Source organism: Dendrobates tinctorius, unplaced genomic scaffold (genome assembly GCF_039654945.1).
Source record: "Dendrobates tinctorius isolate UK_male_01 unplaced genomic scaffold, ASM3965494v1 ptg000011l, whole genome shotgun sequence".
Taxonomy (NCBI): domain Eukaryota; kingdom Metazoa; phylum Chordata; class Amphibia; order Anura; family Dendrobatidae; genus Dendrobates; species Dendrobates tinctorius.
In genome coordinates this window covers 34,024,438-34,047,864 of record NW_027361679.1, presented here as the reverse complement: position 1 = coordinate 34,047,864, position 23,427 = coordinate 34,024,438, and the positions used below count along the sequence as shown (strand labels likewise).

The 23,427-nt window shown below is 50.5% G+C and overlaps 1 protein-coding gene across 5 annotated transcripts in view; it reads right to left on the bottom strand.

The window, feature by feature from the left end:
* Window positions 1-23,427, bottom strand: part of USO1 (USO1 vesicle transport factor) — a 126,967-nt gene that overhangs the window by 47,669 nt on the left and 55,871 nt on the right. For all 5 annotated transcript variants that reach the window (XM_073590742.1, XM_073590733.1, XM_073590713.1 and 2 more), the window contains 4 exons: window positions 16,630-16,808; window positions 15,703-15,843; window positions 13,838-13,926; window positions 1,433-1,587 (listed from right to left, as the gene is read on the bottom strand). In XM_073590742.1, the coding sequence (XP_073446843.1) occupies window positions 1,433-1,587; window positions 13,838-13,926; window positions 15,703-15,843; window positions 16,630-16,808 (564 nt within the window). The remainder of the gene's footprint in view (window positions 1-1,432; window positions 1,588-13,837; window positions 13,927-15,702; window positions 15,844-16,629; window positions 16,809-23,427) is intronic.

Below are 23,427 nucleotides of genomic sequence, written 5' to 3'. Positions count from 1 at the left end.
ACCATGGGTGTGTGCTGCTACCACCATGAGGCTGAAACTAAGCAAAAAAAGCTAGCTCCTCGACAGCAGTGTTCACCCACCGACTGGCAGGAAGTTAATTAGTTTTAGCTTAGTGTCAGTAGGAGGCAGACATGGGTCTGGACGAAGTCCTGCTTCTACCTTAGGTTTTCTTGTTTTTTTATTAATTGATTTCCCTTTTTCTTCCATCTATGGCTTGTGAGGGTGACAGAGTGGAATTGTGTCCCTCTGTAATCATACATGGAAACTGAGAGCACAGTGTGGAGTTGTCACTGCTGAATCATCTATGGTCTACGAGGCCATAGTGGGTGCACACACCTTGCGCCCTTGTTTATGGTTTTGTTGTTTTCAGTTAAGGTTTTCTGCATTCATGTTGCATCTCCTACTGCTTTCTCACTAAGGCTAGTTTCACACTAGTGTATGGAGGAGCTGCGGACTTCCTCCGTGAAGCTCCGCCCACTGCCATGCCTCCTCCGGTCAGCTCCACCTATGTCAGCATGTGGCCTGCGTACCCTATCTTTAGCATTGGTTATGCAGGCCGTGCCGATGTATGCGGATGCCTCCGCATGCGTCTTTTTGACAGTGTGGCGACCTGCGCCTAACACAACGTGTTGTATTTTGTTGCGGTCGCCGCACCCTCAGAAGTCCGCAGCCCTCCACACGATAGTGTGAAACTAGCCTATCTGATTAGCTTCGTGCCAGTTGGTGGGGTGTACACTGCGGAGGAGGAGCTAAATTTTCTACATAGTGCCTCCTGATGGCAGCAGCATACACCCATGGTTTCCTGTGTCCTCCAATGAAGTGATAGAGAAAGAGACCGTACCCAAAATCTTCATTTTTTTTAATACACCTTTGGTCATGAGCAGATAGCTGCATACATGGACATCACATTGACCAAAAATTAAAACCAGCAATTTGGGATTTGATGTTTGGCTAAAATATTATCTACTGGACGAATTGGGTAAATCTGACACTATGCTTTCCGAAATTTATATGGTAACCAATTCTCAAAATGCATGAGGATGTGGGAATAATAATTATTCAGAGTGGATAGATCTGACAATCATCCAATTGCTGTACTGCCAAGAGGACCAACATGAATCAGGAGAAATGGTCCTGTTTCTGGGGTATAAATGTCCCCTCTTAAATAAAAGATCTAGTGACATAGGAAAATGTCCAATTATACTACAGAGAGTCCATGTATGCACATCCAGCTTGCCAGGAACCATATCTATGTAGACTTTCAGCTTTTATGGCATATAAAGTGCATACGATATAAAAGCCATCCTTAGAACAGCAATCTGTATGTAATGAATTGGTGCGTCCGAGTGCTATAAGTGAAGCTGTATTCAATTCTGTCATTTATCAGCTGTCGAGAGATACGGTAAATGAGGATACATAAAAGAGGCACTACCGTCAATGGTGGAAGGGAGAAGAGTGGCTACAATCTCCCCTTGGCCCTTCTGATTCTTGTAAAGGAAGCACTGGAAACAGTAGAGAACGGCACATCTCAGAACGAAGGGCTGCCTTTCATTCACCATGGACATTAGAAGCACCACAATGGCCGGCCTTCAGAGAAACAAAAGGGGAAAAATAAAAGAAAATTTTAAGAAAAAATAGAGCTGAAATTTTTTTTAAAAATGTCAATCTATTTCAAATGTTACAGTATTGCTATTCTCTGATTACTAAGGGATGTTACCTTTGTGACTAGAGATGAGCGAATCTCCTAAAATACGATTCAGGACAATGCCCTCATATTGGCCAGCAATTTCATTCAGTACGAATCAATAGTGTATAAATTTCCGAAGAAGATGTTTATTTTGCTTTGATGTCTCGATAGACGTCAAAGAATAATAAACGGAGATTATACTCACCCGTCCTAGGCCCGCTCTCACCCGTCCTAGGCCCGCTCTCACCCGTCCTGCCACCAGAGCATGCAGCTGGGTCCTCGGCTTGTTACCTTCATGTGGTCATGTTGGATGTAAAGTACATAAATAACTAGCGTTGCGCCCCAAATGAGCATATGGGGGATGGGTGTTTGATAAATGTACAGTGTGTCCGTAAAGTCATGGAGCACTTTTGACCAGTCATAGGAAAGCACCAAATGACAACAGAAATGTGAAATCTGCTCCATATAAAAGAAAAACTCTCCCAGTTAAGGGGTTATGTGAAGCAACATGTGTACATTCAACGTATCAATGACATTAATCACTTGATACAGAGAATCACCGCCGTTATTCACTCTGTTACACCAGACGTCATTACCCGTGTGTGGCAAGAACTTTACTATCGTTTGGATGTGTGTAGGGCAACAAATGGAGCCCACATCGAACTGCACTGAACAGGTATGAAACTGGGAGAGTGTTTCTTTTATTTGGAGCAGATTTCACATTTCTATTTTTTTTTGTTGTTGTTGCTTTCCAGTGACTGGTCAAAAGTGCACCATGACTTTACGGACACATTGTATATACTCTTATCATTTTTCTCAGCCGTCAAAGATTCCAGCAAAATGGCCACATAACATTAGGTGTAAAAGGCCTAAGAAAACGCTTATAAGCATCTTCATAATAGTTTCTATGTTAAAAAGACTTGTTTAAAAAAACAAAACACCCAGACTCTGGGAGTCATTTGGAGCATTTTCTGAGCTTTTTCACGTAAAAAAAAACCCCAAAAACACAGGGGTTTTAAGTCTGACGTCAAACTTTATTTTTTTTTCCGTTTTCCCTGTGTTTTTAAACGCGCGATTTTGCCGCGAAAACGCCAAAAAAAAAAGCATCCCATGCAATCCTATGGCATTCCGCACATGCTGTGCTAATGCTGCGTATTTTTCCGGGGCGGAATTGCACTGTGGAAAATACTGCAGCATGCTCATTTTTTTTGCGGAATCACGGGAAAATCCGCACACATAGAAATGCATTGTTCCGCCTACTTTGCATGTGGCTATGCCCACCATGCGAAAAGTAAGCGGAACATTTGCGGATGGTACCCGGGATCTGGAGGAGAGGAGATTCTCCTCCAAGCCCTGGGTACCATATCCCTGTTAAAAATAGAATTAAAATAAAAAATCATGTCATTCTCACCTTCCGGCATCCCTCGCAGCGTCACCAGGCCTCAGCGATGCTCCCGGCAAGTCCCGTTACCAGGGATGCCTTGCGATAATGACCGTTGATGACGTCGCGGTCTCGCGAGACCTCGACGTCATTGTCGCAAGGCATCTCTGGGAACGGGACTTGCCGGGAGCATGGCGAGGATCGGGGACGCTGCGTGGGACGCCGGAAGGTGACAAAAAAAAAACGATTTTCTCGTTCGCCTTATTGGGGGACACAGAGACCATGGTGTATGCTGCTGCCACTAGGAGGCTAACACTATGCACAAAAAAAGGTTAGCTCCTCCTCCGCAGTGTACACCCCACCGACCGGCAGGGAATTCCTCAGTTTAGCTTAGTGTCAGTAGGAGGTGGACACGGGTCTTTGATTAGACTCATATCTACCTCGTTGTGCGTCGTTTCTTTTCAGGTTTTTTCCGGAGGGATACAGAGTGAATAGTCACATCTGTACTCCCACAAGGAGCCTGTGAGTACGGCGTGTACTGCCACCCCGTATCCTCGCAGCTCTCCGTGGCAGGACCAGCAGCCTTCCAGGCGGACGCCAACACGAAGACGTGTCAGTGATTCAAAGGGTCCTTGTCGTCCGTCTCCCACCCACTCGCCTACCAGAGCCTGTCGGTTGGACGAGACACAGACACTCTTCAGGAACAAGGTGCCTTTATTCGACAGGAATCCAGGCCCGGGATGGGTAAGTATTGGGGCCCATTCGCCTCTTCCTCAGTCGGCACGGTTGCAGCATTCTCCTTGGAGAAGAGATGCGGTAGCGCTGCGGACACCCGCGGCCATCCTGCGCCTCTGGGCAGCCTCCACTCTCACTTACAGCCCGTTCCCTTCACTCCTGACAGGTTTTTCACGGCAGCGCTCATGCTGCGGCACCTCCGCGCCGACCCCGTGATGACAGGCGGCCGCCGCTATTAATTTAGGCCCCGGATTCATTTCGGGCCTACTTCAGCGTCGCGGCCACGCCCCCCGCCCCTTTCTACTAAGCGGGCTTCTCTCCCGCCCGTTCTAGGTCCTCCCACCGCCTCTCTCTTGCACCCCAGCCTGTTCTTGGCCAGCGGGCGGTGCCTATTTCAGCCCGGCGGTTAGCTCCGCCCTTCTTCCCATGGAAGCGCGCGTTATTCCTGTTCCTCTCAGGCGGCCACCATCTTCTCAGCCTGTCAGCCGGATATCGCTCCCTATCTGACTTGTCTGCATCTGCAGACAAGTCAGATAGCATCGTCTCTGGGGACACCAGACCGTGAGCAGCTCTGCATCTGCAGACTGACACCCTTCTCTGCCTTCTGTCCCCAAACCTCCCTGCACTACCTGCACTCTAGTCAAGTTCTTTTCATGTTCTTCTTGCAATCGCAAACTTCCCTCAGGTCAGTCCACTCCCCTCTGCCTAGACTGCAGCAATCCAATTCAGCCTGATGCCGCTCAGGAGCCATCTATGGCCCCATGAGAGAGTGAACCCCCCATGCCTGGCTGGGCTTCGTCTCCATCACAATCAGTGGCAGACCTCACCAGGGTGTCTCAGTCCCTAGTAGCCGTTCTTGATAAGTTGCCCCTGGACACTTCTGCAGGGTCCAGCAGGTCTCAAGAGATTCCATTTGAGCCAGCCAGTGTTAGTCGCAAAAGACCCAGGCAGGATCTCCAGCCGGAATCCTCTCCTCGTTCCATCTCACCACATAGCCCTTCTCAGCAGCCTCCTTCCCGAGCCTCCTCTCCCGAGTCAGGTGAAGCGTTCTCGGACAGGTCATCTGAGGGGATTTTAGAGCTGGATTCGGACCAGGATGCGAATATGAAGGTTACGGTGCAGGACCTCATTGCAACGATTCACCATACCTTCGACATTGCTGACTCCCCTGCAAAATCCTCAGATCAGGAGGTTTCGTTCAGACGGGCAGAAACACCCTCCAGGGTATTTCCTTTCCATTCCGAGTTTGGAAAGATTTTTACCAGGGAAAGAGAAGATCCGACCAGACGCTTTCAAAGAGGAAAGCATCTCGGCGTGCTGTACCCGTTTGCCAAAGAGCTCACGGACAACTGGTCTGCTTCTCCCTCGGTGGACCCACCCGTGTCCAGACTTTCTAATAACACGGTTCTCCTGCTTTCAGGTGTGGCGTCTTTAAAGGATTCTAATGATAGGATTATAGGATCCCTAGCAAAGTCTGCCTTGAAAGCGGCTTCAGCGGCGGTATGTCCAATCTTTGCTTCATCTTGGGCAGCAAAGGCCATAGCTACTTGGGCAGAGGATCTTCGTAAGGGCATCCTAGATAAAGCACAAGCAGAGCGATTGGCCGATCTCGCCAATCAGATCTCCCATACGGGGGATTATCTGCTTTCTGCTTCTTTGGATGCCGCATCCTGCGCAGTTCAGGCATCAAGCAACGTAGTGGCAATCCGACGTACGATTTGGCTCAAGGCCTGGAAGGCGGACTTGTCTTCTAAGAAGTCTCTTACTAATCTGCCTTTTCAGGGAGTGCGCCTCTTTGGATCCCAATTGGATCAGATTATTAAGGACGCCACCGGAGGCACGAGTTCCCTCCTCCCTCAGTTGAAGCCTCGCAGACCTCCACTAAGGCATCAGTTTCGTCCCTTTCGGGCTTTCCGCCATTTCAATATGGCGGAGAACCCCTCCAACCAACAAAGACCGTAGGCACGCCAGGATAGAAAGATAGTTTCCTTCAGACCCACCCCCTCCTGGCGATCACACTCTTCCCAGGGCAGACCATCCAGATCTGGACGGTCCACATCAGCATGACTATCGTCGGACTTCCGAGGGTCCCTTCCAATTGGGAGGTCGACTCCTTTTCCTCAGGGACGTCTGGCTGGCCTCAGTGGAGGACGCTTGGGTCAGGGAGGTTGTATCGTCAGGATACAAGATAGAGTTCGGTTCTCGTCCGCGAGATCATTTCTTCGAATCCCGTCCTCCAAAAGATCCTGCCTTGATCCCGAGGTTCTTTACAGCCATCGCCTCTCTCCTCAGTTCCGGGGTGATTGTGCCCGTTCCCGAGGCAGAGTTTCACAGGGTTTTATTCGAACCTATTTGTGGTGCCGAAAAAAGATGGGGCGGTCCGACCCATCTTGGATCTCAAGCTACTCAACAAAAGAGTCCGCCTCCGCGACTTCCGGAAGGAGTCGGTTCGTTCGGTAATCGTTTCCATGGAGGAGCAGGAATTCATGTGTTCAATAGACATCCAAGATGCCTATCTACATGTTCCCATATTCTCCGGACATCAGAAGTTCCTGCGTTTTGTGATTCGCCAGGAACATTACCAGTTCGTCGCGCTGCCCTTCGGTCTCGCCACCGCACACAGAGTATTCACGAAGATCATGGCTGCGTTGATGGCCTTGTTGAGGATCAGAGGTCTCGTTCTTTTTCCGTACCTCGACGACATTCTGATCAAAGCTCCCTCTTTTCAACAGGCTCGCCTAAGTCTGACGATCGTCCTAGACACCCTTTCCAATTTTGGGTGGATCGTCAACAGGAAAAAGTCCTGTCTGGTTCCTACTCAACGTCTTGTGTTTCTGGGCCTACTGTTCGACACTCGTCGGTCAAGGGTCTTTCTCCCACAAGAGAAGATTCTTTCCCTGCAGCAGGATGTACGATCGCTGCAGATCACACGATTTCCGTTCCTCCGAACAACCATGAGGGTTCTGGGAAAGATGGTGGCGGCGATAGAGGCAGTTCCCTTTGCCCAATTTCATGCCAGACCTCTCCAACACGCCATCCTGTCGAGGTGGAACAGGTCGGCTCTGTCCCTGGATCGTCCTGTTCGTCTTTCATGCCGGATCAAACGGTCAATCAACTGGTGGTTGACGTCACCTCTCATCTCCTTGGGACGGTCATTTCTTCCCATTCACTGGCAGATTTTAACAACGGATGCCAGCCTCCTCGGCTGGGGGGGGGGGGGGGGGGGGGGAAGTGTTCCGCAATCACACTGTTCAGGGTCGATGGTCGTCTCAGGAATCAGCTCTGCCGATCAACGTCCTAGAGATACGAGCGATTCATCTGGCTCTCGTTCACTGGGAGAGGCTCCTCAGGGGCCTGCCTGTCCGGATTCAGACAGACAATGCCACAGCGGTGGCATATGTCAACCGCCAAGGAGGGACACGGAGTGTCTCAGCCCTAGCAGAAGTGTCCAAGATTCTTCATTGGGCAGAGGTTTCCGTGCCGACAATTTCCGCGGTACACATTCCCGGCGTAGACAACTGGGCCGCCGATTTTGTCAGCCGCGAGGGTCTTGCGGTGGGAGAGTGGTCCCTAAATCCGGAGGTGTTTCATCTGCTCTGCCGTCGATGGGGAACACCGGGCATAGACCTGCTGGCGTCTCGCCTCAACAGGAAAGTCCCGCAGTTTGTATCCAGGTCTCGAGACCCCATGGCAGTGGGCGCCGACGCTCTGGCCGTTCCTTGGTCGCAGTTCGAACTCCCCTACCTGTTCCCTCCCCTGCCTCTTCTTCACAAACTGTTGAAGAAGATCAAAGCAGAAGGAATCCCATTCATTCTCATCGCCCCGAATTGGCCCAGAAGGTCTTGGTTCGCGGACACTGTCAATCTTCTCGCTGACGCCCCCTGGAAGCTTCCAGACAGGGCATTTCTGCTGTCTCAAGGCCCGATTTGCCACCCCAATTCTCGGTCGCTCAATTTAATGGCGTGGCTGTTGAGACCGAGGTTTTGAAACGGGCAGGATTTTCCGATCGAGTAATTCATACCATGATCCGAGCCAGAAAGCCATCATCTTCCAAAATTTATTACCGTATCTGGAAGGCCTATTTCACTTGGTGCGAGGCCAATGATATCGGGCCCATGTGCTTTTCGCTCCCTTCAGTTCTGGCGTTTCTTCAGGCAGGGCTGGATGCGGGTCTTTCCCTCAGCTCTTTGAAGGGTCAAGTTTCAGCGCTGTCCATTTTATTTCAGAAGACGTTGGCCTCCCGTCCTCAGGTCAAAACCTTTCTTCAAGGCGTGGCTCATACGGCTACTCCATTCCGAGCGCCCGTAGATCCATGGGATCTTAATCTGGTTCTCGAGGTTCTGCAAGGTCCTCCTTTTGAACCTCTCATGGATGTTTCCCTTTCTCTCCTTTCTTGGAACGTAGCCTTCCTGGTGGCCATCACTTCCATCCGGCGCGTGTCGGAATTGGCGGCTCTTTCTTGCCGCTCCCCTTTTTTGGTACTCCACCAGGATAAGGTAGTTCTGCGGCTTCCGCCCTCTTTCCTTCCTAAGGTGGTGTCCTCTTTCCACCTCAATGAGGATATTGTTCTTCCGTCCTTCTGTCCGAGTCCAACTCATCCTCGGGAGCGGTCCTTGAACAAGCTGGATCTGGTCAGGGCGATGAGAGTCTATCTATCTAGGATGACTTCCTTGCGAAAGACAGTCTCTTTTCATCATTCCAGATGGGGCGTGGAAAGGTCACCCAGCTTCAAAGGCCACTATTGCTCGCTGGATCAGATCGGCAATTTTGGAGGCCTACCGAGTTAAGCATCGAGTGGCTCCTCCAGGAATCAGAGTGCACTCTACCAGGGCAGTGGGTGCCTCCTGGGCGGTACGCCACAGGGCTTCTGCGCTGCAGCTTTGCAAAGCTGCAACCTGGTCTTCGGTTCACACGTTTGTGAAATTCTACAAAGTCCACACCTACGCTTCGGCGGATGCCAGCCTAGGTAGGAGGATTCTGCAGGCTGCGGTGGCGAGTCCGCTGGCCTGATGGAAGTTTGTTTTCCCACCCCAGGGACTGCTTTGGGACGTCCCATGGTCTCTGTGTCCCCCAATAAGGCGAACGAGAAAACAGGATTTTTTGGGTTGCTTACCGTAAAATCTGTTTCTCGTAGCCTTCATTGGGGGACACAGCACCCTCCCATGTTCTACAACTCCTGTTCTTATTTTGGTTGATTGGTTACAGTTGAGTTGTTTGTTCGGTTTTTAATCTATTCTGTTACTTCTCCTACTGCTTTCTCACTAACTGAGGAATTCCCTGCCGGTCGGTGGGGTGTACACTGCGGAGGAGGAGCTAACCTTTTTTTGTGCATAGTGTCAGCCTCCTAGTGGCAGCAGCATACACCATGGTCTCTGTGTCCCCCAATGAAGGCTATGAGAAAACAGGATTTTTGGGTTGCTTACCAGGGCGATCAAGGGAAAGAGCCGACCTGTTCCACCGCAACAGAATGGCGTGTTGGAGAGGTCTGGCGTGGAATTGGGCAAAGGGAACTGCCTCTGTCGCCGCCACCATTTTTCCCAGGACCCTCATGGATGTCCGGAGGGACGGAAATCGTGCGATCTGTAGTGATCGTACGTCCTGCTGCAGGGAAACAATCTTCTCTTGTGGGAGAAAGACCCTTGCTCGACGAGACGTTGAGTCGGAATAAGACAGGACTTCTTCCTGTTGATGAGCCACCCGAAATTGGACAGGGTGTCTAGGACGATCGTCAGACTTAGGCAAGCCTGTTGAAAGGACGGAGCTTTGATCAGAATGTCGTCGAGGTACGGAAAGAGAACGAGACCTCTGATCCTCAACAAGGCCATCAACGCCGCCATGATCTTTGTAAATACTCTGGGTGCGGTGGCGAGACCGAAGGGCAGCGCAACAAACTGGTAATGTTCCTGGTGAATCGCAAAACGCAGGAACTTCTGATGTCCGGAGAAAATGGGAACATGTAGATAGGCATCTTGAATGTCTATTGAACACATGAATTCTTGCTCCTCCATGGAAGCGATTACCGAACGAAGCGACTCCATCCTGAAATGACGGAGTCAGACTCTCTTGTTGAGTAGCTTGAGATCCAAGATGGGTCGAACTGCTCCGTCTTTTTTCGGCACCACAAATAGGTTCGAATAAAACCCTGTGAAACGTTCTGCTTCGGGAACGGGCACAATCACCCCGGAACTGAGAAAGGCGATGGCTGCAAAGAACCCCGGAACTAAGGCTGGATCCTTTGGAGGATGGGATTCGAAGAAACGATCCCGTGGACGAGAAACAAACTCTATCTTGTATCCTGACTATACAACTTCTCTGACCCAAGCGTCCTCTACTGAGGCCAGCCAGACGTTCCTGAAGAAAATGAGTCGACCTCCCAATTGGAAGGGACCCTCGGGAGTTCGATGATAGTCATGCTGATGTGGACCGTCCAGATCTAGACCTGGAGGGTCTGCCCTGGGAGGAGTGAGATCGCCAGGAGGGAGTGGGTCTGAAAAACACCTCCTTTCTATCCTGGCATGCCTGCGGTCTTTGTTGGTTAGAGAAGTTCTCTGCCGTATTGAAGCGGCGGAAAGCCCGAAAGGGCCGAAACTGACGCCTGAGCGGAGGTCTGCGAGGCTTGGACTGAGGGAGGAGGGAACTCGTGCCTCCAGTGGCGTCCTTAATAATCTGGTCCAATTGGGATCCAAAGAGGCGCACTCCTTGAAAAGGCAGATTGGTAAGAGACTTTTTAGAAGACAAGTCCGCCTGCCAAGCCTTGAGCCAAATTGTACGTCTGATTGCCACTACGTTGCTTGACGCCTGAACTGCGCAAGACGCGGCATCCAAGGAAGCAGAAAGCAGATAATCCCCTGCATGGGGAATCTGGTTGGGCCTTATCTAGGATGCCCTTACGGAGATCCTCTGCCCAGGTGGCTATGGCCTTTGCTGCCCAAGATGAAGCAAAGACTGGACATAGCGCCGCAGCGGCCGCTTCGAATGCTGACTTTGCTAAGGATTCTATAATTCTATCATTAGAATCCTTTAGTGACGCCACACCTGAAAGCGGGAGAACCGTGCTATTAGAAAGTCTGGACACAGGTGGGTCCACCGAGGGAGAAGCACACCAGTTGTCCGTGAGTTCTTTAGCAAACGGATAGAGCACGCCGAGGCGCTTCCCTCTTTGAAATCGTCTGGACGGATTTTCTCTTTCCCTGGTAAGAATCTTTTCAAACTCGGAGTGGAAAGCGAATACCCTGGAGGGTGTTTCTGCTGTCTGAACGAAACCTCCTGATGTGAGGATTTCGCAGGGGAGTCAGATATTTCGAAGGTGTGGTTAATCGCTGCAATGAGGTTCTGTACAGTAGCCTTTATGTCCACGTCCTGGTCCGAATGCAGCTCTAAAATCCCCTCAGATGACATATCCGAGAACGCTTCACCTGACTCGGGTGAGGCGGCACGGGAAGGAGACTGCTGGGAAGGACTATGTGAGATGGGGCAAGGAGAGGACTCCGGCTCGAGATCCCGTCTGGGTCTTTTGCGGCTTACACTGGCTGGCTCAGACGGAACCTCATGAGACCTGCTGGACCCTGCAGAAGTGTCCAGGGGCAACTTATCAAGAACAGCTACTAGGGACTGAGACACCTTGGTGAGGTCTGCCACTGATTGTGATAAAGACGAAGCCCAGCTAGGAATGGGGGGTTCAATCTCGCATGGAGCAATAGATGGCTCCTGGGCGGCGTCGGGCTGAATCGGATTGCTGCAGTCTAGGCAGAGGGGAGTGGACTGACCTGAGGGAAGTTTGCGATTGCAGGAAGAGCACGCAAAGTACTTGACTAAGGTGCAAGAGGAGGCAGGACGACGAGAGCGGTCAGACTTAGAATTAGACATACTGACGGACAGTCATTGATGCAGTGCCGGAAGGTTGGGGGACAGGAGGCAGAGGAGGGTGTCAGTCTGCAGTCGCAGAGCTACTCACGGTCCGGTGTCCTGTCGCAGCTTCCAGCAAATGAAGGTGCACGGCTCGTCTGGGCTTGCAAGGGGCACGGCAGATAGGACAGTGTCCGGCTGACAGGCTGCGAAAATGGCGGCAGCCTGAGAACAGAGCAGGAAGCGCGCGCTTCCCTGCAGAGACTGAGGAAGAAGATGGGCGGGGCTAACCGCTGATGCTAAAAATGGTGCCATCCTATGGAATAGAGTGAGGGGAGAAGGCGGTAGGCGGGCTTAAAGCGGGCAGGAGGAAAGCCCGCCCGAGAAAGAAGGCAGGGGGCGTGGCCGCGACGCAGGAGAAGGCCCAAGATGAAGCCGGGGCCTGGATTAGATGTGGCGGCCGCCTGTCAGCGCGGGGCGGCGCGGAGGCCCCGCAGCACTGCCGTGGATCTGCCGAGGATCGCTGGGGCCGGGCGGGAGAAAAACCCGCCTAGGAATGCAGTGGGGGCGAAGTTGCTGCAGAACAGGCCGATAACAAGCCGGGGCCTGAATTAAATGCAGCGGCCGCCGGGAGGCGCGGCGCGGAGGCGTCGCAGCACTGCCACAGCGGCCGCTCCCGAAGGATCCGTGTCTGGAGCTGCTGAGGAGAATGGGACTCGGGGCCTCATACTTACCCTGCCTGATCCGTCTCTGATGTATCCTGTGAATAAAGGTACCTTCATCCTTCATCCAGTGTGTGCTGTCATTCCTGTAGAAGAGTATCCGCGCCTCATCCGACCGACAGGCTCTGGTAGGCGAGTGGGTGGGAGACGGGGAACGAGGACCATCTGGATCGCCTGACACACATCCGTGTTAGGGCGCTCTTGGTCCTGCTGTAGAGACCTATGAGGATACGAGGTGGCAGTACACGCCGTACTCATAGTCTCTTTGTGGGACTACAGATGTGACTCTCCACTCTGTATCCCTCCGGATAACCTGAAAGAAAAAACGACGCACACTGAGGTAGATATGGGTCTAAGAAAGACCCGTGTCCACCTCCTACTAACACTAAGCTAAACTGAGGAATATCCTGCCGGTCGGTGGGGTGTACACTGCAGAGGAGGAGCTAACCTTTTTTTGGGCATAGTGTCAGCCTCCTAGTGGCAGCAGCATACACCCATGGTTTCTGTGTCCCCCAATGAGGCGAAAGAGAAACAGATTTTACGATAAGCAACCCAAAAAATCCTGTTTTTTTCAAATTATTTTTAACATTATATCTTTTACTATTGATGCCGCATAGGCAGCCTCAATAGTAAAAAGTTGGTCACACTCATCAAACACTATGTATGACGAGTGTGACCAACCTGTCAATCAGTTTTCCAAGCGATGCTAGATCGCTTGGAAAACGCTAGCATTCTGCAAGCTAATTACACTTGCAAATCGATAGTATTTCCGCGGGAAATACACGGGAATTTAAAATGCGGATTTCTCGCATATTTCGCGCTGAATGGAATTCCGAAATTCCTGCGGAAATTTCCGCAGGAATTCCACACCTGTGCACATAGCCCAATCATTGCTTAATGAAATGAAGAAAATGCACGTAAATGGCCCCCAAGAGACGCTAAAAAAAACCAGCCCTCACAACAATGCTCACACAAACGTCAACTTAAAAACGTTCACAAACCACTTTGGGAAATGCTGGAAAAACGCACACTACAGGGAAAAAAAAAAAAAAAAAAAGATAAAACTCCAGCGTTTCCTACAGCAGTTTTCGCTTGAAAACACAATCAGGTTCATACGCTTAAAAAAAATGTTGCGTGATCATACCTGAACTGGCAATGCCTCCTGGGAATAAGTATACAAATTAGATCTTCTACAGAAAGAAAACGGTCTCTAGCGCCCCCTACAGGTTCCTATCATGTAAGTCAATGTCTGACTATTGGATTTCAGGCAAATAAGTGAGGCACATTTGCTCACAGCTACTGCGAAACGAGTCCAATTTAAGAATTAGATGGATTGTCCCATTCACACTGGAGAAGTTTTCTGATGAATCTGTAGACTGAAGGCGTTTTTATCTTAGAAGGAATTTAAAAGGGGTCACTTCTTAGGGTGCTTCTGTTTAGGAGCAAAGCCGCAGAACTAATCATTACCTTGGAGGATTTGATGGAGCATTTACAGACGCGAAGTAGTCCTGATTAACCTGGCTGCCTCTGATGACCTCCGAGACGGTATTTATGGTCTTTTACATGCAAAGAAACATAACAATACCTCAAATATACGTGCAAAGTCAGGAATGAAAAATCATTGCATGGTACACACGTAATGAAATCCCTATACACGGCTCTGTGGAATATGGAAAACATAGTTCAGGCTCCTTATATTTAGCCTTAAAGTGAACCTGACAGCTGATACATGCTGCCGAGCCATGACGCCAGCCAGGTGTGTGTGACTGTGAAATGCTGCAGTTTCAAAGAAAAACATACTTAGCAAGCTTTCAGGGACCGAGACAGACAAGTGTCTAGTCGGAAATGCCAGTCCCCGGTAGCTTCTTCCTGCCCGCTCCCCTTAACTGACAGGTCTCTCTGTGTATGTATAAGGAGAGAACCATCAGTCACTGGCAGCAGGCGGTGAGAAGCCGCCGAGGACCAGCTTGTCCGGCTAGTCTCCCGTGAGGCTGCTCCCCGGCGGTATGTTTTTCTCATACATACCTGGCTGAGATCAGTGCCTGACATATGCTGCCCGTGGATCAGCTGTCAGCTTCCCTTAGGACAGTGCAGCAGCAGGGAGAGGTCTGCACAGTTCTCAGCCTCTGGGTGGCAACAAGACAGGTATTACAGACAGGAAAAAGATAAAAACCAGAACACGTAAAAGTTCTATATGGCGATTTTCACAATGATTTTTTGGAATTCTGTTAAATGTATATGAAAAAAAAAGCTTCTGGGGTCTATGTTTACCGGAACCCCATGATAGGCGAACATTATATTAATAAAAAATAAAAAAGTTTTTTTTTTTTTTTTACTGGATGCAACGCTATGAAATAATACAATTTCCTGCACTATTCTATACAGTACAAAGACTGAAATTCACTCTTCTCCCACTAGAATGGAGGTCCTTTGGGTGAACAGGGGTCTAGAGATGTGTCGTTTACCGTATCCACCAAAAGCTCAAGCTGTAAACGCACGAAAGTAGAAGGAAAAGAGCCTAGAAAATGCGTATAGGGGGCCTCCCACTTCTAACATTTATCAACTGATTATCACTGAAACTGAAGATCCAAGCTATAATGTCAGGAGTGCATAGAGGAATCCTCGGCCTGGCGATGCGTACATCGCTAAATTATACAGATTTTACATTTCCTGCAGATAAGTTATAAAGATCCTTAGTAGGAAACCCCCTGTAAAGTGAGTCTGTCATCAGATTTCACTTTTGAAATAGATCTCTTAGACCTGATGAGAAAGGTGTACTTACTATGTAAATCCAAGTCAGAACGATTGTATAATCTTTTTTGAAAGAATTCTCTCCTGATATGAATACTCTTCTTGATATCATGTACATTTTTTTTGCAAAATAAGTACACCAGCCTCAACATGTCTAATAGATAGATAGATGTAGTTTCTAATGCAAAATCTGGTGACTATAGCAGAGAGAATCGATTGCCTGGACCTTGGTCTTGCGGTCACGTCAGTAATTTGTGGCCACTGGACAAGAGCCCTATGAACGTCTTCCTACCTGTGGAATCCCTGGCACCTCTTCGATCAGAAGAGACTCTGGGAATGCTGTCATGCTTTGCAGGGCTCCTGGCCAGCGGCAATTAACTACTGAAATGGTTGCTGGACCATGTTTCTGCAAATCGATTAGTTCACCTCTATGGGTGACGCATAACCTTTAAGACTGACCTGATTGGCAGCCTGCATTCTCCAGTTACTACAGATACTCTCCCCTAAGGTATCTTATAAGGCGCACCATGATTGTTTCAGATTGTTAGTTGTGTTATATGCCTGGGCGTTAAGAGACTTACTTCTGTTAAAATGTCGGCAGGGACCCCGGTTGCCATCAAGATGATGCAGAGCTGTTGCAGTAAACCACACTGGTACATGAACTTCTGGCAACTGCTAGTCGCCCCTGGTGGATTCCCTGGAGATACCAGAACCCGCACCAACTGCAAGCAGGAACACATGAGTTGTCCGTCAAACATCATTCCTCAAATGTACATATGGTCAGAAAATAAAAATGTCTGACAGGATGAGAATATGCGAAGGTCATAAACTATATCTAGAATAATCTGCAGGTGGAAACTGATGATTTAGGGCAGTGACGCAAATGTACCAGATTGTCAGATGTTTATTGAAAATAAGGTGCTGATTGGACCACAGTAAAGAAATACATAGAACTCCGTTCTGCAGAAACTATATTATTTAGTGCTGGCTATCAAGGATAATATGCTGCAATTAGTCTTACTACTATTTCATGGGACTCTGTCACCAGGTTTTCGTTACCCCATCTGAGATCAGCCTGATATAGGGAAAGATACCCTAATTCCAGTGATTTATCATTTACGGAGCTGCTTGCTGCAGTTTGGATACAATCACCATTTTATGTGCTGCATATCTATCTATCAGTTCTCTGAATGCAGAGCTCTGCATAACCCCGCCCACACCAATGATTGGCAGCTTTCTACCTATGCAAAGAGTTCACATAATGCTGTCAATCAGTGGTGAGGGCGGGGTTGCACAGAGCTCATGAATATGAAAGACTACCTGGAGGCAGGTGTACTAGTCCTCTAGTAATAATCTCTTGCTGATAAAACAATGATTTTATCAAAACATCAGCAAGCAGCCCAGTACGACACATCACTGGAATCAGGGTCTATGTCTCTACATTATGCCTCTCTCCGATTAGCTGGCAATAAATTGGTGACAGATTCCCGTTAATTTAGGATATTTACCTGCAGCATCAAATGAAGATTTGTTACTTTCTGCGCAGACCATCCAGAGTTATCATCCCCCACTTCAAACCAAGGCTTCATACGTTGGATGTAGGAGCCCTCTTTAAAGAAGTTTTGATTGGAGTTGTTATACTTCAGCAGATTCTGGAGCAGCAGCAGGCAATCTTCCACTACAATTCCTACAAGAAAAACAGGATTTTTGGGTTGCTTACCGTAAAATCTGTTTCTCGGAGCCTTCATTGGGGGACACAGAAACCATGGGTGTATGCTGCTGCCACTAGGAGGCTGACACTATGCACAAAAAAAGGTTCGCTCCTCCTCCGCAGTATACACCCCACCGACCGACAGGAAATTCCTCAGTTAGTGACAAAGTAGTAGGAGAAGTAACAGAATAGATTGAAAACAGAACAAACAACTCAACTGTAACCAACCGACAAACATAAGAACAGGAGTTGTAGAACATGGGAGGGTGCTGTGTCCCCCAATGAAGGCTCCGAGAAACAGATTTTATGGTAAGCAACCCAAAAATCCTGTTTTCTCTTTCGCCTCATTGGGGGACACAGAAACCATGGGACGTCCCAAAGCAGTCCCTGGGGCGGGAAAAACAAGCTTCCATCAGGCCAGAGGACTCACCACCGCAGCCTGCAGGATCCTTCTACCTAGGCTGGCGTCCGCCGAAGCGTAGGTGTGGACCTTGTAGAACTTCACAAATGTGTGAACCGATGACCAGGTTGCAGCTTTGCAAACCTGCAGCGCGGAAGCTCTGTGACGTACCGCCCAGGAGGCACCCACTGTCCGGGTAGAGTGCGCTCTAATTCCCGGAGGGGCCACTCGATGCTTAACCCGGTAGGCCTCCAAAATTGCCGATCTGATCCAGCGAGTAATAGTAGCTTTGGAGGCCGGGTGACCTTTCCGCGCCCCATCTGGAATGACGAGAAGAGAGTCTGTCTTTCGCAAAGAAGTCGTCCTAGATAGATAGACCTTCATCGCCCTGACCAAGTCCAGCTTGTTCAAGGATCGCTCCCGAGGATGAGTTGGACTCGGACAAAAGGACGGGAGAACAATATCCTTATTGAGGTGGAAAATGGATACCACCTTAGGAAGGAAAGAGGGCGGAGGCCGCAGAACTACCTTATCCTGGTGGAGCACCAAGAAAGGGGAGCGGCAAGAAAGAGCCGCCAATTCCGACACGCGCCGGATGGAGGTGATGGCTACCAGAAAGGCAACTTTCCAAGAAAGGAGAGGAAGGGAAACATCTCTGAGAGGTTCAAAAGGAGGACCTTGCAGAACCTCGAGCACCAGATTAAGATCCCATGGATCTACGGGCGCTCGGTACGGAGGAGCCGTGTGAGCCACACCTTGAAGAAAGGTTTTGACCTGATGACGGGAGGCCAGCGTCTTCTGAAATAAAACGGACAGCGCCGAAACTTGCCCCTTCAAAGAGCTGAGGGCAAGACCCGCATCCAGCCCTGCCTGAAGAAACGCCAGGACAGAAGGAAGCGAAAAACACATGGGCGCGATGTCATTGGCCTCATACCAAGTGAAATAGGCCTTCCAGATAATAAATTTTGGAAGACGATGGCTTTCTGGTTCGGATCATGGTATGAATAACTCGATCGGAAAATCCTGATCGTTTCAAAACCTCGGTTTCAACAGCCACTCCGTTAAATTGAGCGACCGAGAATTGGGGAGGCAAATCGGGCCTTGAGACAGCAGATCTGCCCTGTCTGGAAGCTTCCAGGGGGCGTCCGCGAGAAGGTTGACGATGTCCGCGAACCAAGCCCTTCTGGGCCAGTTCGGAGCGATGAGGATGACTGGAATTCCTTCTGCTTTGATCTTCTACAACAGTTTGGGAAGAAGAGGCAGGGGAGGGAACAGGTAGGGGAGCTCGAACTGCGACCAAGGAATGGCCAGAGCGTCGGCGCCCACTGCAAGAGGATCTCGAGACCTGGATACAAACTGTGGGAGTTTCCTGTTGAGGCGAGATGCCAGCAGATCCACATCCGGGGTTCCCCATCGACGGCAGAGCCGATGAAAAACCTCCGGATGTAGGGACCACTCTGCCGCCGCGAGACCCTTGCGGCTGAGAAAATCGGCGGCCCAGTTTCTACGCCGGGTATGTGTACCGCAGAGATTGTCGGGACTGAAACCTCTGCCCAATGAAGAATCTTGGACACTTCTGCCAGGGCTGAGACACTCCGTGTCCCTCCTTGGCGGTTGACATATGCCACCGCTGTGGCATTGTCTGTCTGAATCCGTACAGGCAGGCCCCTGAGATGCCTCTCCCAGTGAACGAGAGACAGATGGATCGCTCGTATCTCTAGGACGTTGATCGGCAGAGCTGATTCCTGAGACGACCATCGACCCTGAACTGTGTGATTGCGGAACACTGCCCCCCAGCCGAGGAGGCTGGCATCCGTTGTTACAATATGCCAGTGAATGGGAAGGAAAGACCGTCCCAGGGAGATGAGAGGTGACGTCAACCACCAGCTGAGGGACTGTCTGATCCGGTATGAGAGACGAACAGGGCGATCCAGGGAAAGAGCCGATCTGTTCCACCGCGACAGAATGGCGTGTTGGGAGAGGTCTGGCGTGGAATTGGGCAAAGGGAACTGCCTCTGTCGCCGCCACCATTTTTCCCAGGACCCTGATGGATGTCCGGAGGGACAGAAATTGTGTGATCTGTAGCGATCGTACGTCCTGCTGCAGGGAAACAATCTTCTCTTGTGGGAGAAAGACCCTTGCTCGACGAGTGTCGAACAATAGGCCCAGAAACACAAGATGTTGAGTCGGAACAAGACAGGACTTCTTCCTGTTGACGAGCCACCTGAAAATGGACAGGGTGTCTAGGACGATCGTCAGACTTAGGTGAGCCTGTTGAAAGGACGGAGCTTTGATCAGAATGTCGTCGAGGTACGGAAAGAGAACGAGACCTCTGATCCTGAACAAGGCCATCAACGCCGCCATGATCTTTGTAAATACTCTGGGTGCGGTGGCGAGACCGAAGGGCAGCGCAACGAGCTGGTAATGTTCCTGGTGAATCGCAAAACGCAGGAACTTCAGATGTCTGGAGAATATGTGAACATGTAGATAGGCATCTTGAATGTCTATTGAACACATGAATTCCTGCTCCTCCATGGAAGCGATTACCGAACGAAGCGACTCCATCCTGAAATGAGGGAGTCGGACTCTCTTGTTGAGTAGCTTGAGATCCAAGATGGGTCGAACTGCCCCGTCTTTTTTCGGCACCACAAATAGGTTCGAATAAAACCCTGTGAAACGTTCTGCTTCGGGAACGGGCACAATCACCCCGGAACTGAGAAGAGAGGCAATGGCTGCAAAGAACTCCGGAACTAAGACTGGATCCTTTGGAGGACGGGATTCGAAGAAACGATCCCGTGGACGAGAAACACACTCTATCTTGTATCCTGACGATACAACTTCTCTGACCCAAGCGTCCTCTACTGAAGCCAGCCAGACGTTCCTGAAGAAAAGGAGTCAACCTCCCAATTGTAAGGGACCCTCGGGAGTACGATGATAGTCATGCTGATGTGGACTGTCCAGATCTAGACCTGGAGGGTCTGCCCTGGGAGGAGTGAGATCGCCAGGAGGGAGTGGGTCTGAAAGACACCTTCTTTCTATCCTGGCGTGCCTGCGGTCTTTGTTGGTTAGAGAAGTTCTCTGCCATATTGAAGCGGCGGAAAGCCCGAAAGGGCCGAAACTGACGCCTGAGTGGAGGTCTGCGAGGCTTGAACTGAGGGAGGAGGGAACTCGTGCCTCCAGTGGCGTCCTTAATAATCTGGTCCAATTGGGATCCAAAGAGGCACACTCCTTGAAAAGGCAGATTGGTAAGAGACTTTTTAGAAGACAAGTCCGCCTGCCAAGCCTTGAGCCAAATTGTACGTCTGATTGCCACTACGTTGCTTGACGCCTGAATTGCGCAAGACGCGGCATCCAAGGAAGCAGAAAGCAGATAATCCCCCTGCATGGGAAATCTGGTTGGCCAGATCGGCCAATTGCTCTGGTTGGGCCTTATCTAGGATGCCCTTACAGAGATCCTCTGCCCAAGTGGCTATGGCCTTTGCTGCCCAAGATGAAGCAAAGACTAGACATAGCGCCGCAGAGGCCGCTTCCGCGTCCTGGTCCGAATCCAGCTCTAAAATCCCCTCAGATGACATATCCGAGAACGCTTCACCTGACTCGGGTGGAGGCACGGGAAGGAGACTGCTGGGAAGGACTATGTGAGATGGGGCAAGGAGAGGACTCCGGCTCGAGATCCCGTCTGGGTCTTTTGCGACTTACGCTGCTTGGTCAGACGGAACCTCATGAGTCCTGCTGGACCCTGCAGAAGCGTCCAGGGGCAACTTATCACGAACGGCTACTAGGGACTGATACAACTTGGTGAGGTCTGCCACTGATTGTGATAGAGACGAAGCCCAGCTAGGAATGGGGGGTTCACTCTCGTAAGGAGCAATAGATGGCTCCTGGGCGGCGTCGGGCTGAATCGGATTGCTGCAGTCTAGGCAGAGGGGAGTGGACTGACCTGAGGGAAGTTTGCGATTGCAAGAAGAGCACGCAAAGTACTTGACTAAGGTGCAAGAGGAGGCAGGAGGACGAGAGCGGTCAGACTTAGAATTAGACATACTGACGGACAGTCACTGAAGCAGTGCCGGAAGGTTGGGGGACAGGAGGCAGAGGAGGGTGTCAGTCTGCAGTCGCAGAGCTACTCACGGTCCGGTGTCCTGTCGCAGCTTCCAGCAAATATAGGTGCACGGCTCGTCTGGGCTTGCAGGGGGCACGGCAGATAGGACAGCGTCCGGCTGACAGGCTGCAAAAATGGCAGCAGCCTGAGAACAGAGCAGGAAGCGCGCGCTTCCCTGCAGAGACCGAGGAAGAAGATGGGCGGGGCTAACTGCCGATGCTAAAAATGGTGCCATCCTATGGAATAGCCAGACGGAGTGGGTGGAGACAGCGCCGCCTCAGGGAAACCTAGAGTGAGGGGAGAAGGCGGTGGGCGGGCTTAAAGTGCGCCCGAGAAAGAAGGTGGGGGATGTGGCCGCGACGCAGGACAAGGCCCAAGATGAAGCCGGGGCCTGGATTAGATGTGGCGGCCGCGTGTCAGCGCGGGGCGGCGCGGAGGCCCCGCAGCACTGCCGCGGTGACCTCTCCCGAGGATCGCTGGGGCCGGGCGGGAGAAAAACCCGACTTAGAATGCAGTGGGGGCGAAGTTGCTGCAGAACAGGCCGATAACAAGCCGGAGCCTGAATTAAATGCGGCGGCCGCCGGGAGGCGCGGGGCGGCGCGGAGGCGTCGCAGCACTACCACAGCGACCGCTCCCGATGGATCCGTGTCTGGAGCTGCTGAGGAGAATGGGACTCGGGGCCTCATACTTACCCTGCCTGATCCGTCTATGATGTAACCTGTGAATAAAGGTACCTTCATCCAGCGTGTGCTGTCATTCCTGTAGAAGAGTATCCGCGCCTCATCCGACCGACAGGCTCTGGTAGGCGAGTGGGTGGGAGACGGGGAACGAGGACCATCTGGATCGCCTGACACACATCCGTGTTAGGGGGCTCTTGGTCCTGCTGTAGAGACCTATGAGGATACGGGGTGGCAGTACACGCCGTACTCAGTCTCTTTGTGGGACTACAGATGTGACTCTTCACTCTGTATCCCTCCGGATAACCTGAAAGAAAAAACGACGCACATTGAGGTAGATAAGGGTCTAAGAAAGACCCGTGTCCACCTCCTACTGACACTAAGCTAAACTGAGGAATTTCCTGCCGGTCGGTGGGTTGTATACTGTGGAGGAGCTAACCTTTTTTGTGCATAGTGTCAGCCTCCTAGTGGCAGCAGCACACACCCATGGTTTCTGTGTCCCCCAATGAGGCGAAAGAGAAAGTAAGTTTAAAAAGTTATTCCCATCTACAAAGATGTCAAGTGCTTGAACTAGACAACCTACTTTGCAATTTAACTATCAATTACATTTGTGCTTACTGCGTTTTCCATGCTGCTCATGGCCAAGGAGTCCGGCCAGCGCTGTGGTCTAGTAGAGGTGGCTGAACAATGCTTACAAGCTCTTTCATAGCGAGTTTGAAAGAACTGCTCTAAAGCTTGCTGGGACCATTGGGGTCACCGTTCAGTCTGATCTATCAAGAGTGCACACAGATTGGGCTAGCAGCATGACAATGCTACTGCCTGAACTATTAATATAGAGGATCTGCTCCCAGCAATCACGAAGGCTGTAAAGTAGGGCACTGCTGAAGACAGGGGATGTGAAGAACCCTTTACCAAGAGTTTATTAATAATAATACTAGCATGGAACTGTCAACGCCTGCTGTGCTGCTGAAACATATCCATCATCATAAATGCTGAGAAAATAATATTGAAAATCAATACGGGCGCTTTCACATTGCGTTCTGTGTACCAGTCAGGGCGCCGATGGGGCCACAGTCTGTAATGGTGACGGCAGAGCGATCTTGCGCTCTGACCTCCACCAATTTCGGGAGTGTACACCTACAGGAGGAAGACACTCAGAAGTAGCAGACTGCGTCTGAATGTCCACCTCCCTAAAAAAGTGCACGGCAGAGCTCACGCGCCTCTGTAATCACCATTACGCTGTGTTCACACACAGCGTTTTTTTTTCACGTTTTTCCCGCAGATTTACAAAAAAATCAGCTCAAAAAAACGCTTAAAAGAAGCTTCCCATTCATTTGAATGCATTTTGCACTTTTTGTGCATAATGATGCGGGTTTTTCTGCATTTCTAGCTATTTTCTATGTGTCTGGGGACGTGCGG